General features: G+C 41.2%; 1 protein-coding gene across 2 annotated transcripts in view; it reads right to left on the minus strand.

Annotated features, from left to right (window-relative positions):
• Positions 1-4,836: 4,836 nt before the first annotated feature.
• tspan4a (tetraspanin 4a) overlaps positions 4,837-16,865 on the minus strand; it is a 71,589-nt gene continuing 59,560 nt past the window's right edge. For both annotated transcript variants that reach the window (XM_064312521.1, XM_064312520.1), the window contains 4 exons: positions 13,962-14,063; positions 12,145-12,276; positions 10,795-10,878; positions 4,837-7,523 (listed from right to left, as the gene is read on the minus strand). In XM_064312521.1, coding sequence (XP_064168591.1) covers positions 7,455-7,523; positions 10,795-10,878; positions 12,145-12,276; positions 13,962-14,063 — 387 coding nt within the window. In that variant the 3' untranslated portion in view covers positions 4,837-7,454. The remainder of the gene's footprint in view (positions 7,524-10,794; positions 10,879-12,144; positions 12,277-13,961; positions 14,064-16,865) is intronic.

Genomic DNA, 16,865 nt, shown 5'->3' on the forward strand with positions numbered 1-16,865 from the left:
GTTCCAGTTCGCGATTCTCCTTTTTGAAACACAGCAGCACCTCCTCCATGAGCCAGTGCTGCCGTAGAATTGAGAGTTTCATATTCTCTGGGACTGAGCCGCCCGACTGCAGTAAAGAGTCTTTCAGCACCAGTGGGGCATTTCGCCAAGCAGGATTACTGAGTAAGCCGGACACCTGCGTTGTTTAAAACCCGGAACGGCTCTTTTCACTTCAGTCCACGCTCCCGGATTTGGGAGCGCTCCGGGTTTTACTCGGTGCCGTTGCCCAGCTAAACTCGGTAATTGGGTTGCCAGGTGGAACAGCACAGCACGATATTGAAGAAAGTGGGAGCAGCGCGGCGGGGAGCAGTGGGGGACAAGCCTCACAGTCCCGTGGAGCCGGGCGCACGCCGCGGGGGGGCTGCCGAGCAGAGCGTGACGCGGCATTCCTAATCGGCGTCGAGCGCGGTGGAACAACAGAGAGGTTGGGCTGACTCGCAATCTGCGTTGTTCAAAGGAACATGTCCATTCACCGTAGTTAACGACAGAAAGAACTCCCGCGTGTCGTGTGTCGATGCAGTCGCATAGAACAGCACGGAGCTGAAGCTGAGCTATTCGATCTCTGGTGAGTGGCAGAATTGTAGACATGGCCCAAATTGGTAACATCAGAGGAAAGCAAATAAAATCTTTGAGAAAGGGAGTACAAGAACACTGTGTTACATAGTCGTGAATTAGCGGAAGAAATGGTTCAAAAACAGGACGAATAAGCTTCAGAGCCACGTTTTCTTAAAACTCAAGAAGCTTTTTAGACACCGTGTCTTCAGAACAGCACGTTATGTCGCTAAAAATATGGCTGATCGTCCTGGACTAATAGAATTACAGAGGGCAAAATTTTGTGAACGTGGGCCGAGTATTTCACATAAATGCCTTGTACAGAAATTGTACATTTCCTACCTTCAGAAATTAGACGGCCATTACTGAAATGTGTTAGGTTTGCATGGCCCATGCTCACAGTTTTAATGGATGAAAGCACCTCTTTAAGTAAAAAATATAGCCCTATTGACTCCCTAAAAACCTGCGTTAAAGGCTCAGAACCATTGAACTTAAAAATGTTTTTATTTTATTTTTTATTTTAAAGATCTTATTGAGCTCGGAAATACCACTGCTCAGGGAATCACTGGTGAGCTGTCTGCTGAGGCACAGCCTTGATGATGCCTTTGGTAAGTATATGGTCTGGCTGGATTCTCGTAGCCTGGTATTACCTTAACCGCATATTGCAGCTTTCTGTTGGGGGTGCAGTGAAGCGCTGCAGAGAGAGCAACCACTTCACTAGCTTTTTAGACCAGCTGCATCACCTGTACAATCAGTTACCAATGAACCTGAGGGAGGTTGATCTTGCAGCCTCAAAAATAGGTGTCTGCTTGAGATGGATTGGATGAGCGTTTGGGATAAGGTGAGCTGCTTCGTCCTATAGAACAGTAAGTGCTGTCTGGAGAATTTATGGTGCACTATACCATCACTGCACTGCTGCAAGTGAAGTTGTGACAAGAAATTCAAGTGAAAGATGTATGAATGAAGGTCTAGCGAAATTGAGCTCAGTTACCTTTATTAAAAAAACTCTTGTTATGATGGATACTCTCTGCAGTCCAGAGACACCAGACTGTCAATCAATTTGATGAAGAGGCAGGTAGATGTATTCACTGCCATGAGAGATGTTCCAGATAGTGGTCCATGCTGCAAAGCTTAATGTGAGACTGCACAGAATGGTTCCGTTAATGGAGTAGGGATGGTGCCAAATACAAACGTCATAGTCAACAGCACTCCGATAATGCGTTCTCCCCAAATGTTTTCTCCTCCCAAATTTGACCAATATTCAGATTCGGATTCAAATCTCTTTGATGCGATTCGCTCAGAAGTCAGCACCAAGTTTCTCAATTAGAAACAATGGCGGAGAGACAGTGAGTGAGAGTTTCCTTTAACACTAGATAGGCGAGTAAGGCCATTGCGCTTTGGGGACTTAATTTAAATTACTCCAACGCCGTAAATGCTATGTCCTCCTCCTCCTATGACTTTTCAGAACATTTAGGCTTTAAATAACTGTTTTTAAAATAAGAAAAAATTGACTCTGTAAAGAAATACTGGCAGTCTGTGCCGTTTTCTTCACAAAAATAAAATAGCTACACAACTACTGCGTGAAATATAGCATATTTTTATGCATGCATTTCCAGCAAACCAGCAAAGCTCTGTGGAATTGAGAGCGACGGTGCATATTTTGTATTTATTTGTATTTATTTAACTACTTTTCCATTTTGGATTTTGTCATGCAAATTTTAGGGCTTTTCTCAGTATTCCTGTAATATGCCTCGATACAATTTCAAGGGGCCTATATAACAAAAACGGCTATAATTTTGAAATACAAACGTTGAAATCGGTTTCGTAATCTTTATTACATTAGGTCATGCTTCTGCAGAAATCAATGCTATAATGCTGGATATGCCTAAAGCCACTGTATTACACACTACATAGGGCATTGTACCTACTACTTAGTACATACAGTCAGTGTGTACTTGGCAGTGTATACTAGGTGCAGTAGTAAGTGCTCGGTAGTATGCACTTGGTAGTAGGTATTAAGTAGTTAGTAACTAGTGGGCAGAAGAGGGGGAAACAAATTCTTTTTTTAAGGTTTTATCTTATGCATAAACTTTCAGTTTTGTAGGGTTGGGCTTAAGACTCTCTTGTCTTGGTAACCAATCTGGCTAAATTGTGAACTTGATTTGTGAAAATCCTGAGTTTATCCCAAAATGTCAACAATAGGGTTAACTGTGTTAGCCACATAAGTGGAACAGCAATGGGGCCCAGTTACAATTAACAATGTTGGTTATCTTAGCTCACACAAAGTAATATGTACCAACTAAAGTAGTATGTACATACTTATTGTCTAGTATGAACTTAAAAGTGCATACTTAAAATTACATACTTAAAAGTATGTACTTAAAAGTCCATACATAAAAGTATGCACTTAATAGTACCTACTCATTAGTACATACTTAAAAGTATCTGCTTAATAGTGCATACTTATGTACAAAATAAAGTAGTATGTACAAAGTTAATTAGTTAATTAGTGTATAAAGAAAACCAGTAGACAGTATGTAGTATATACAAAGTAGTATGTACAAAGTATGTAGTATGTACAAACGCGTATGGACAAAGTGTAGTAGTATGTACAAAGTCAAGTAATATAGTAGTACATACAACGTATGTAGTATGTCCAAACTAGTATGTACAAAGTGTAGTAGTATGTACAAAGTAACATAGTATGTACAAAGTAGTATGTATGTAGAAAGTAAATTAGTATGAACAAAGTATGTTATATGAACTAATTATGTAGCATATACCTAGTCATATGTACAAAGTAGTATGCACAAAGTAGTATCCACAAGGTGTGTAGTATGTACCATATAAAGTAGTATATACAAAGTAAGTAGTATGTACAAAGTAAAGTAATATATCCTAAAGTATGTCAGGTAACTTGGCCCTGTGTTTTTTCATCGAACCATCTGAAAAGGATTTCGTAATTTAAGGCTCATTTCTTTTTGTACTTTGTTGTAGGACATACTAATTAGTACATACTCCATAGTGCATATTATGTGCATACTACTTAGTATATACTATCGAGTGCATACTTATTCGTATACTACATAGTACATACTTCTTAGTACATACGTTTTAATGCATACTTCTTGGTGCATACTATTTAGTATATACTTCTTAGTACATATCTTTTTCAGTGCATACTACTTAGTCCATACTATTTAGTGCATGCTATTTAGGACACTGCCGTTGTACCCTTGAGCAAGGTACTTAACCTGCATTGCTTCAGTATATATCCAGCTGTATAAATGGATACAATGTAAAGTGCTATGTAAAAAGTTGTGTAAGTCGCTCTGGATAAGAGCGTCTGCTAAATGCATATAATGTAATAATGTAATGTAATGTATTTAGTGCATACTTTGTAGCGCATACTATTCATAACTTACAGGCAATTGTGATGGAATTTACTTTGCTTCAGTGTGTGCTTGTGTGTGTGCTCATGTATGTGTGCATGTGTGTGTGTTTTTGTGTGTTTCTGTGATTGTGCATGGTATGTGTGGTAGTGGTGTTTGGGATTGTCAAGCAGTTTCCCAAGTGCCAGTTGTCAGCTAAATAGCTGAATACAGACCTCAGGCTGTCTTTTCGATAGAATTTTATTATTATTATTTTTAAATCATCAAACTTTTTCTTCTGTGTGATGGAAAAAAAGTCTACCTAGGCTACTGCCAGAACAACATGTTAGCCTGCATGATAGCCACCCTGGTCACTTTTTTTATTTCCACATTAAGCCATTAACATGTCATCAGAGAAAGATTTGTCATCATGCCACCAGCGCCTCAAGCTGGCTACGTTTCTCACTTGGCTGGCTACTGAAGAATTTGAGAACTCTGTGGAGAGGGCCGCAGTGTTGAATGGCTGAGATGTGTTCATGAGCCAACTACATGCCTGTCAGTTCCCCACAACTAGCCATCCAGTGGGGCATGTACCAGAAGTAAGTCTTTGTGTTTTGACTAGGAATGGGAAGAGTAACAGTAAAAATGATTTACTGCTACAGTTATCCCAAAACAAATTCACTGGAATTTGACAATGGCTCGTTTGAAAGAATTTGATTTCAAAAGGAAATGATCTCTGCCTGCTATGACAATGATGTAATTCCACAATCGTAGGAAGACCGACACAAAGTCCAAGTCAGAACAAAGCCTGGCCACATTGCATACGGTACTGATTAAACAATGCACAACCACACAGTGACATTACAGCACAGTCTTAAGAAAGAGCTTTTTATTTCTTCATTTTATATGTACTTCTATATATCTTTGTTTCCATGTGCACATTTCTTAATATTCAGTTTACAGTGTGAATAATGTACAGAGCCGGCATTGAAGTTAATACAGCACAAAGACTTGACCGTGGACTTTCATGGTTACATAACACTTGTTTGGCCAACAATGCCTATGTGTTGTATTTCATTTTCATTATTAATATGTAGAATATACACATTTTGAACAATTTTACCATTTTTAAGATAATATTTGATAACCTTGGAAATCCATATTTGACAAAACTCCAAGTCCAAACTGTTTCTGCCATATGAAGGGCAAAACAGCTGGGATTCTATTCCAAACATGCCCAGCATCTTAAAATGCAATCTTTGTTTATAGGCTGAAGAAGTAAATGTCATTGGGGATTTAAAGTGTGTGGCCAATATGCACAAGCTTGTGCCACCACAGATTCATTTTGTCCTAAACGCACTGTAGCCATATGCATTCCGGAATTTATTATGACTTTTCTTGGAATCTGTGTCCGCTGGTTGCTCTGTGGGCGATGCGCTATCACTGAATGTGCGGCCTGTCCAAAACAATGCGACATGACCTAAGCAATGACAAATGCCTGTAATGCAACACTGAAAAGTGATGGGTCACAAATAAACCTCATGAATCACACTTTGTACAGCGGATGCACCAGCCCCGGACAGCTCCGTAAAGGAAAGAACACAAGAACCTGTATGGCTGGTACTGCGGTCATATTCTTATGCTAGCAGAATGTCCAAGCAAAAAGGATTTCAGCTGATGTTAACATTCTAGGCCCTGGAGATAACTCAGTAAATGCCTTGGAGTGGTTTGCGAAGTTTCTATTTATTTACTTTTTATTTATTTATTTATGTATTTATTTATTTAAAGAACTTCAATGTGAGTGTATTTTCACAGCCCCCCTCCCCCCTCCCTCACCTCTCCCCCACTATTGTTGGAAGGTAAAAAAAAAAAAAAAAAAAAAGAAGATATTAAAGTTGCTGTCTAGATGTAATACTTTCTGCACCTGAAGCAGTTCTTGGCTGTGCGTTGCTACTACATACTACGTGTCTTAAATCTTTGCAGGATGGGACACTGGTATCTTGAAGATTGGTGTGTTGAGCCAATGGACCTTTTAACCATGTTCTCTGCGGATGAATACATTTGCCATCGGAAATTGATTTTAGGCTGACATTCCCCTTTAATGTGAACTTTGTGTTGACTAGCTGAATGAAACTGCAGTGCATGCACATAAAAAGTTGTTGGGTTGGTTTAAATGCTAGACGTGCTAGGTATATTCAAAGTGGTATCTGAAAACACGTCTCAGCAACACCCCCTCCATAATAAAAAAATATAAAATGGCTCGATGGTAGAAAGAAATAACATATTTATAGACCACTTACAACAAAAATAAATGGCATTGACTTATATATTATAGGAATATTTTCTCGGGTTCATGAGTAAAGTAAAGATCAGAATCAATGAAATTGAATTTATGGCTATACACAATACACTCACATATGTAAAATGGGAGTTTTTATAATCGAACTATTATATGAGTTTATAGGTCATATTACCGTTTGCATTGCTCCGTATTGATAGTAAAATGCACTGCCACTATGACCATAGCGTTTCAAACCGGCTTCGTTATGCAATTTGTACCATTGAACTGCTCAGATTCCTGGCCCATTCTTGAAAGACATACACTTTTTTAACATAAACGTAGATTTACATACATTTCATTACCCTTCCTCCAAAGATGCCCTGTCTGACCTCAGTGAGCCAATACACATCAAGATGATGGCATGCCGATATTTTACAATTATACACGAGACTGCATCCCTGGGCTCTGGGTCCGCAATCTGATATTGCACTCATTACGCATATTTGCGCGTGCGATATTTGTTTTCATATTCACTTTTTTTGCTTGGGTAGATGTGATACTACTCTACATTCGAAATGTGCGTTATTGAGAGCTCTGCCGCGGAAGAAACGGCCTTGGCAGGGTTACAGTATCGGCTGAAAAATACGTGTGAAAATTTCAGAACACCGCTAACGTTACATTCCGGTATTGTTTACAAACAAAGGCTGTTCCCCATGTTAATGTTAATTTTGCTCCAGAAGAACTCTACGTTCGTGTTCTTCGCCGTCACACCGGTGTTAAGGAAATGTACAGAGCGTGTTGTTATGCAGCAGGGGTCTGGGACTGTGGTCCAAGAGAGCCACAGGGTCTCTGTAGCTGCTGGGTAAATTAAAACAGTCGGTTACACCAGTTAACTGACCTCACCTGGTTTTTCTGGGGTCTGAATCGGTCGCTGATTTTAAGGTGAAAACAGAATCCAGCGGACCCCGGCTGCATCTGTCCTGGACCAGGGCTGCAGACCCCTGCTGTTTTTTTGCTACAGCATCGCACTGAGTCTACGAGGGCTACAGGGCGGGGAGTGAACCTGTTACCGGGAAAGATCTGAGAAGGACTACAGAGGAAAAGAGGAATGGGCGATGAAAGGAGGAAAGGGAGCCTGCAGGAAGTGTTCCGTTCCTGGCATCCTGATAAATCTTCCCTCCGGTCCCCAAGCGGCGGCGTGTCAGGGTGATCTAAGCGTAGAAGGTTTCCGGTTTGGCAATCTGGCAGAACATCGTCATGGAGAAGACCAGCCCCAGAATCTATACACACAACAAATACATTCAAAACAATATCCCTACACACAATAAATACATTCAAAACAATATCCCAACACACACACACATACACATACACACAAATGCATTCAAATAAACATCCCTACCCACCACAAATAAATTCAAAGCAATATCCCTACACACAACAAATACATTCAAAACAATATCACAAAGCACCACAAATACATTCAAATCAATATTCCTAAACACACCACATCCATCCATCCATTATCTATACCCGCTTATCCTGGGCAGGGTCACAGGAGGGGGTGGAGCCTATCCCAGCGTGCATTGGGCGAGAGACAGGAATACACCCTGGACAGGCCGCCAATCTATCGCAGGGATCACTCACCATTGACTCTCACACTCATACCTATGGGCAATTTGGAGTCTCCAATTAGCCTACCTGCATGTCTTTGGACTATGGGAGGAAACCGGAGTACCCGGAGGAAACCCACGCGGACATGAGGAGAACATGCAAACTCCACACAGAAAGGCCCCAAGCCAAGATTCAAAGCCACAACATTCTTGCTGTCAGGCAAGTGCTACCCACTGCACCGCCGTGCCAAACACACCACAAATACATTCAAATAAACATCCCTACACACAAATACATTCAAATAAATATTCCTACACACAAACACGCAAATACATTCAAATAAATATTCCTACACACAAACACGCAAATACATTCAAATCAATATTCCTACACACATGCACACAAATACATTCAAATCAACATCCCTAAACACACCACAAATACATTCAAATCAATATCCCTACACAAAAACCCACAAATACATCCAAAATTTATTTTTAAAAAACCCTTTAATAAAAGCTGAGATTGCGCACTTTAACTACATGAGTGAGTGTGGTATATACAGTAGGTGAGTATATGTACCTGAGTGAGTGTGGTATATACAGTAGGTGAGTATATGTACCTGAGTGAGTGTGGTATATATTTTAGGTGAGTATATGTACCTGAGTGAGTGTGGTATATGCAGTAGGTGAGTATATGTACCTGAGTGAGTGTGGTATATACTGTAGGTGAGTATATGTACCTGAGTGAGTGTGGTATATGCAGTAGGTGAGTATATGTACCTGAGTGTGGTATATAGAGTAGGTGAGTATATGTACCTGAGTGTGGTATATACAGTAGGTGAGTATATGTACCTGAGTGAGTGTGGTATATGTATTGTAGGTGAGTATATGTATCTGAGTGAGTGTGGTATATACAGTAGGTGAGTATATGTACCTGAGTGAGTGTGGTGTATACAGTAGGTAAGTATATGTACCTGAGTGAGTGTGGTATATGCAGTAGGTGAGTATATGTACCTGAGTGAGTGTGGTATATACAGTAGGTGAGTATATGTACCTGAGTGAGTGTGGTGTATACAGTAGGTGAGTATATGTACCTGAGTGAGTGTGGTATATGCAGTAGGTGAGTATATGTACCTGAGTGAGTGTGGTATATACAGTAGGTAAGTATATGTACCTGAGTGAGTGTGGTATATACAGTAGGTGAGTATATGTACCTGAGTGAGTGTGGTGTATACAGTAGGTAAGTGTATGTACCTGAGTGAGTGTGGTGTATACAGTAGGTGAGTATATGTACTTGAGTGAGTGTGGTGTATACAGTAGGTGAGTATATGTACCTGAGTGAGTGTGGTGTATACAGTAGGTGGGTATATGTACCTGAGTGAGTGTGGTGTATACAGTAGGTGAGTATATGTACCTGAGTGAGTGTGGCATATAGAGTAGGTAAGTATACGTACCTGAGTGAGTGTGGTATATACAGTAGGTGAGTATATGTACCTGAATGAGTGTGGTATATACAGTAGGTGAGTATATGTACCTGAGTAAGTGTGGTATATAGAATAGGTGAGTATATGTACCTGAGTGAGTGTGGTGTATACAGTAGGTAAGTATATGTACCTGAGTGAGTGTGGTATATGCAGTAGGTGAGTATATGTACCTGAGTGAGTGTGGTATATACAGTAGGTGAGTATATGTACCTGAGTGAGTGTGGTGTATACAGTAGGTAAGTATATGTACCTGAGTGAGTGTGGTATATGCAGTAGGTGAGTATATGTACCTGAGTGAGTGTGGTATATACAGTAGGTAAGTATATGTACCTGAGTGAGTGTGGTATATACAGTAGGTGAGTATATGTACCTGAGTGAGTGTGGTGTATACAGTAGGTGAGTATATGTACCTGAATGAGTGTGGTATATACAGTAGGTGAGTATATGTACCTGAGTAAGTGTGGTATATAGAATAGGTGAGTATATGTACCTGAGTGAGTGTGGTGTATACAGTAGGTGAGTATATGTACCTGAGTGAGTGTGGCATATAGAGTAGGTAAGTATACGTACCTGAGTGAGTGTGGTATATGCAGTAGGTGAGTATATGTACCTGAGTGAGTGTGGTATATAGAGTAGGTAAGTATATGTACCTGAGTGAGTGTGGTATATACAGTAGGTGAGTATATGTACCTGAGTGAGTGTGGTATATACAGTAGGTGAGTATATGTACCTGAGTAAGTGTGGTATATAGAATAGGTGAGTATATGTACCTGAGTGAGTGTGGTGTATACAGTAGGTGAGTATATGTACCTGAGTGAGTGTGGCATATAGAGTAGGTAAGTATACGTACCTGAGTGAGTGTGGTATATGCAGTAGGTGAGTATATGTACCTGAGTGAGTGTGGTATATACAGTAGGTGAGTATATGTACCTGAGTGAGTGTGGTATATAGAGTAGGTAAGTATATGTACCTGAGTGAGTGTGGTATATAGAGTAGGTGAGTATATGTACACTGAGTGAGTGTGACATATAGAGTAGGTAAGTATATGTACCTGAGTGAGTGTGGTATATGCAGTAGGTGAGTATATGTACCTGAGTGAGTGTGGTATATACAGTAGGTGAGTATATGTACCTGAGTGAGTGTGGTATATACAGTAGGTGAGTATATGTACCTGAGTGAGTGTGGTATATAGAGTAGGTAAGTATATGTACCTGAGTGAGTGTGGTGTATACAGTAGGTGAGTATATGTACCTGAGTGAGTGTGGCATATAGAGTAGGTAAGTATACGTACCTGAGTGAGTGTGGTATATGCAGTAGGTGAGTATATGTACCTGAGTGAGTGTGGTATATACAGTAGGTGAGTATATGTACCTGAGTGAGTGTGGTATATACAGTAGGTGAGTATATGTACCTGAGTGAGTGTGGTATATAGAGTAGGTAAGTATATGTACCTGAGTGAGTGCTGTACACAGGGCGAAGATCCACAGAGCTACCAGGTTCTCCTGCAGCCATCCCTTTACTCGCTCATAGCAGGGCTATAGAAAACACACACACACACACACACACACGCACACACGCGCACACACACACACACACACACTCAATGTCAGCATGAGGCAGATAGAAGCCGCTCTCAAATGAGAGCCTCTTGCTGGGCTACTCTCCCGCTACAGTTGGTACAGCCAAGCAAGACAAAGTATTCATCAAGACAAATAAGCATTGCTTAGAGCACTTAAAGTGTAGCAATCATACTAACTTGTATTCCAAATCTGAAGTATCTAATCATAATGTGCACTTTGTTTTCATCAGAAGATTTGTTTACCCCTGAAGTTACAGTGGATTTAAGGTTCATGAAAAACTCAGAAAGCACATTGCTGTAAAAGCATTTTATTTAAGGTAATTTTACAATGTGGCTTGTTTGTGCGCAAAAAAAGATTAACTGCACTCAGTTTAATGAAAACATGTTTTAAAGCACACAACACATTTTAGTTTAGCAACAGGACATTTGCTTATGTGGCCTTGAGTGAGTATGGTAATGTAAGTGCCCTTAATTGAGTGCGGTAATGTAAGTGCCCTTAATTTTAATTTTAATTTTTTTGCCATTTTTCCCCCATTTTCCCCAATTTTAGTCGTTATACCAATTCCCTGTGTGTATCACGGTCCTGGTCGATGCACTATCCTCTGTTGGTCTGGGGAGGGTGTAGACTACCACATGCCTCCGATGCATGTGAAGTCGCCAGTCTCTTCTTTTCCCCTGACAGCGAGGAGTTTCACTGGGAGAGCGTAACGCATGTTGAGGTTCACGCTATCTCCCCCAGATCCCCTCCCTGCTGAACAGGCACCCCGACCAGTAGGAGTCGCTAATGCAACGATCAGGACTCATACCCTCACCGACTTTCCACCCGCGAACACAGCCAATTGTGTTCGTAGGAATGTCTGGCTAAGCCGGAAGTACCGCTGCTGAGGATTGAACCTGGGTCTCTGCGGTGGTAGGTGAGTGCTTAGACCTCTACACTACCCAGACGGCCCTAAATGCCCTTAATTGAGTGTGTAAATGTAAGTGCCCTTAATTGAGTGTGTTACTGTAAGAGCCTTTTGAGTTGCAATGTTGTGAGCTGTATTGAGCCCTTGATTAAGAGGGTAATGAATGCCTGTAAATGTAAGTAAATGCCCTTGGTTAAGTATGGTATTGTAGCTGCCCTTGATTAAGTATGGTAATGTAAATGCCCTTGGTTAAGTGTGGTAGAACAAGAGTGGAGATTTAGTTTGGTAACAGAGGTACGTCAGGTGGGGTTTCTCACCGCAGTCCACCAGGTCCCAGGGTTCTCCAGGCCGCAGTTATCGCTGTACTCCAGGCAACAGGAGTCCGGCACGCGGGTGGCGTTGTACACCTCAAACCAGTCCGTGTGATTGGTCACCCCGCAGCATCGGAACTGCAAGGAACAGCAAACCCCAGTGAGGATGACCCCTGACCACCGGCACAAACTAACTGGCTAACGATAGTAAAAATGCAGAAACATTTTTTGATCGACTAGCATTTTTGAAAGGTTATTTATAGACAAAATTTTTTTGATATGTGCACCCTTATGTGCACATATTCTTGCAAGCGCATATGCACGTTTGCAACATGCACACTTCAGCCAAACCCATATACCACCCATATATACACATACACACATGTGAGTATAAGCAGAATTAAAATGATATCTCAAAAGGTAGCTCAGTCAGGACCACTGTCATCAAACTTCTTTATTAACAATCTTAAAAGGCAAAACAGTTATGTTTGGCAATATGGTTCTTTTCCAGAAGCCCTTCCACCCATCCACGCAGGCATGCATGGATAAGACAGGGAGGGCAGCAGCAAAACCCCACCCACCAGAGGGATACCAGCAGAACAGCTCCAACAGCAAACACATGAGGAATGGAGCTGGGGTGGAGGAGGGGGTTTAAAATGGCAGTGTGCAGCAAGCAGGCATGCAGGAAGAAGCATGTGTTTAGACTGGTAGTGTGCAGCAAGCATGCATGTGAAAAGCAGGGTTAGACGTACGTGCAAGCAGGCATGCAGGAGAAGCATGGTTAGATGCGTGTGCAGCAAGCATGCATGCAGGAGGAAGCAGGTTTAGACTGGCAGTGTGCAGCAAGCAGGAATGCAGGAGGAAGCAGGTTTAGACTGGAAGTGTGCAGCAAGCATGCATGCAAGAGGAAGCAGGTTTATACTGGAAACGTGCAGCAAGCATGCATGCAGGAGGAAGCAGGTTTAGACTGGCAGTGTTCAGCAAGCATGCATGCAGGAGGAAGCAGGTTTAGACTGGCAATGTGCAGCAAGCATGCATGCAGGAGGAAGCAGGTTTAGACTGGCAGTGTGCAGCAAGCATGCATGCAGGAGGAAGCAGGTTTAGACTGGCAGCGTGCAGCAAGCAGGAATGCAGGAGGAAGCAGTTTTAGACTGGCAGCGTGCAGCCACATGAGTAGGGGTAGGCTGTTTAAATAGACCGCCCTGTTATGTGAATGGACTGTGATAGGTGAACATCACTACTCAGCCGAGCCATCAGCTGATTCAGCTGGAGCCAGGTTTGCCATGCATAGCCTGCCTGAACTAATGCAATGCTTGATCTTTCCAAGATTTTGTACACTGGGGATAAGTTACAATAATGAGGGCCAATAGGAAATAGGTGCAAGTAAATATTGGATTTCTGTAACATTTACAATTGCAAAGACAACAAACAAACATTGAGAATGTGATCACATTGAATTCCTGGAGTGCCATTTCCCTTGTTCTGGGTATATCTCTGAAAGTCGAGGTTGTAGGCGAAGTAATTATTTAAAATAGTATCAAAGGCTTGCAGGAACAAGCTCAGTTTGTCTATGGAATTAATCAATGCAGTAGTATTTGCATAAATCTTCATGCTTAATTTGAAGATCTATTTATATTCAAGGATTGTATTTGCATGAATACACAGGCTCTGTTAGGTACTTTATGTCCAATGTAACCCTATTATTCCCTGTTGTGTTTTTTTTCATGTCTGCCCAATGATATTGTGATGCTTTTGTCAATCTCAGGCTTGCTTTTCCATAACATGGAACTTTAGGGGCTGAGCTTGTTTCCTGGGGGACTTACATCGGTTTGCACAATACTCCAGGCATTGGTCAGTCCCACGTTGCCTTCGGTACCAAACAGCTGAAGGCCCTTCTTCAGATCGGACTGGGCGTAGCGATCTATCTACAGAGGTGAGAGGCGCACAGTTAATGGAAGACAGAGAAGACATATGCATTATTTAAATATTCTTGGCTCTGAGGAAAAGTTTTCTTTCTTGGTTTTCGCTACCTGCAGGGCTTGAGCACTTTTCCTTAATTTGTATACATACCTGAGATTCATGCCCATATATCTAAATTACATAAAATTATTTTATGCATGGATTTTTAACAATTCCTCACAAAATGACTGCAGTAGCAATAGACTCTTACCTGCTTGACTCGTACCAGCAATGAATAATGTATTCTCTGACCTCGTCCGAACCTCACAGCCATACAATAAAGCCCTGACCTTTTGGTTATTATGTTCATTTCTTTTTTCTTCATTTTGTCCTTCTTCTACACTTCTCCTTTGTTCTTGCAAATTTCATCATCATAAATCCGCGCCACAATTATTAATTCTCCCTTACGGCAACCAATAATAACACCTCTTCAGAATAGGCAGGCTTATATTATTATGGTATTTTTAACATTTCAGAATGTGCATATGTGATGGGATTTCAATGGAACATCTTTAAAAACTGATGGCTTCCATCTTTTTTCTGTGTGGCCTCTTGCTAAATAATCACTGAAAGGGTAATACTATTGCTTTTAGATGTGTACAATTTCAGCGAAAATTTATTTCCACAATGCATATCCTTTCACATGTAAATTATGTTGATTTGTAGCTGATGTACCTCGAAAGACTGCAGCCGCTTGTCATAGAACCCCAGAATAATCTCAAACACTTATCCAATAATAATTTGGTGGAGCCAACAAGAAAACCACATGTTTCATTCATACAGCTGCCTGGCTGCCTAGCTAGCAAATCTTTAGGTGTTTCATTAAAATAGCTGGCTGGCCAGCTAGGATGCGGTTAACTTATATATCAATGTGTAGCTAGCTAACCTTTGATATGTGCCATCATTCATGTACATGCTTTATAGGTGTATAGGCCTAAATAGTATATATAGGAGTAATTAGCCTTTTAAACAACAAAATCTATTTTTGTTGGGAGATAAACACTGGTTTTGGAAACCACCGTGAGTCACTACACAAAGAAATTAGCTGTCCAAGATCGTAGGCTGCCAAGGTAGATGCACAGTGAGAAGTTATCTCAGTGTGTTGTTTGACGCAACTTGGAGATAAAAATAGAGGAGACCCACACTCTTGTTTAGATGAGAAGTCTGATTTTGGCTCAACTTGAACAATTTTTGGTTAATAAGTGGCTCACCACAGATCTGTACACTTAATAGCATACATTTTTAGGACTGCATGCAATTCATACTATTATATAAATGAGATATTTTGTGAATAGCAACATGGATACAAATGAAAAACATGATGGTAGCAGACTGCCAAGTGGAAAAAAACCAGGGGGATGAAAGAAAAGAGACTCCTTTCAAAATCGAAATGAATCACACATTACTTTTGAAAGTCAACACAAAACTGATCTCTTGATCTCCTAAAGGAGGGTACGAGAGAGATAAAAAAAAAGAGCATAGAATTCTCCCTGCGATCATTTCAGCCCTGAGAAAAGAAGTACAGGAAGTTTTACAAATGGTAAGTAAGTTTACAAACGGATGTACAAACACGTTCGTATGAGAGAAACCAGGATTTTCTCCAGTATCCTTGAAAATAACTTGAAAATCACTGAATCTGCGCTTTGTGGCTTTCTGATAAAGAGTCTGAAGTTGATTCCTGAGAGAGCTGAAAAAATAGGCCTTTCTTGTTTCTGGGATGCAATTTCTACCTTTTGGCTACTCGGTGCATTGCCAATTTTGCACACATCATGCTAGGGAAATTAAACAGTTCATCAGTCCAACCCCATATGGGGTTCCATGTCTGAAGGGTATGTATCTACAGTAATCTACAGAGATAACCTAAGACTGCCTTTTGAAAGGCTTTACCTCGTCTTCTTTCATAGGGACCGCATACAACACCCAGATGGTCAAATGGTACACTTGACTGCTGAGGGGATGGGTGTGGTCAGCAACAACATCCCGTCCCTTTCTATAAATTTTCTTCTGACAGGTATCTTTGATGGTGTGCTGCTCAGGTATTCTATAAAGCACGGGTAGAAAGCTAGCAAAACAGATGAGTTAGTGTAAAGTTTCCTCAAATGGCATTTTACAGTTCTCTTCAAAGGAGAGCTTGCCGTCAACGACGACGCCCAGGTATTTGTCACTCTCCCCTGCATCACTGTTGATGATTATGGGTTTTGGTCTACATGATGTTCTTCTGCCCCTGATTTCTTTAGCTTTTCAGATGTCCAGGAAGTGGTCTTTGCACTGTAGGCTGAAACAGGCTGTTAGTTACAGGCTATAGGCTGTCAGTGGTGGACCGGAGCTTTCCCTCTCACATGGACGTGACTGCAATGACTATGTCATCAGAGTCTTTCAGGAAGAGCATATCTGGGTCAGCGCTCCTCTAGTCATCTGCGCACAATGTGAAAAGAACAGGGGAGATGACTGAGCCTTCGAGAGGCAGCAGCTGCGCCTTTTATTGCGCTACATTGATTTTGAATGTGACACATTGACGTCTGTTTGTTTAAAAAAAAAGGAGATAACCCGCAGAATCGTGCGGATTTAGTTCCATGTTAAAGAGCTGTCTTACGTCCATTATACATACGTCCACATAAGTCCACTAAGCAAGCCTAGCGTATGGCTTGGGCTTCCTCGGATGAGAGTTAATATTATTACGGCATTATCAGAGTCAAGGCGGGACCATTGCTTTTGTGCTGAGTTGGTGCGGGTCCGTCGGACTCCGGAGCGAAAGGCTCTCGAAGCAC

This window comes from Anguilla rostrata, chromosome 16 (assembly GCF_018555375.3).
Source record: "Anguilla rostrata isolate EN2019 chromosome 16, ASM1855537v3, whole genome shotgun sequence".
In the NCBI taxonomy this organism is placed as follows: domain Eukaryota; kingdom Metazoa; phylum Chordata; class Actinopteri; order Anguilliformes; family Anguillidae; genus Anguilla; species Anguilla rostrata.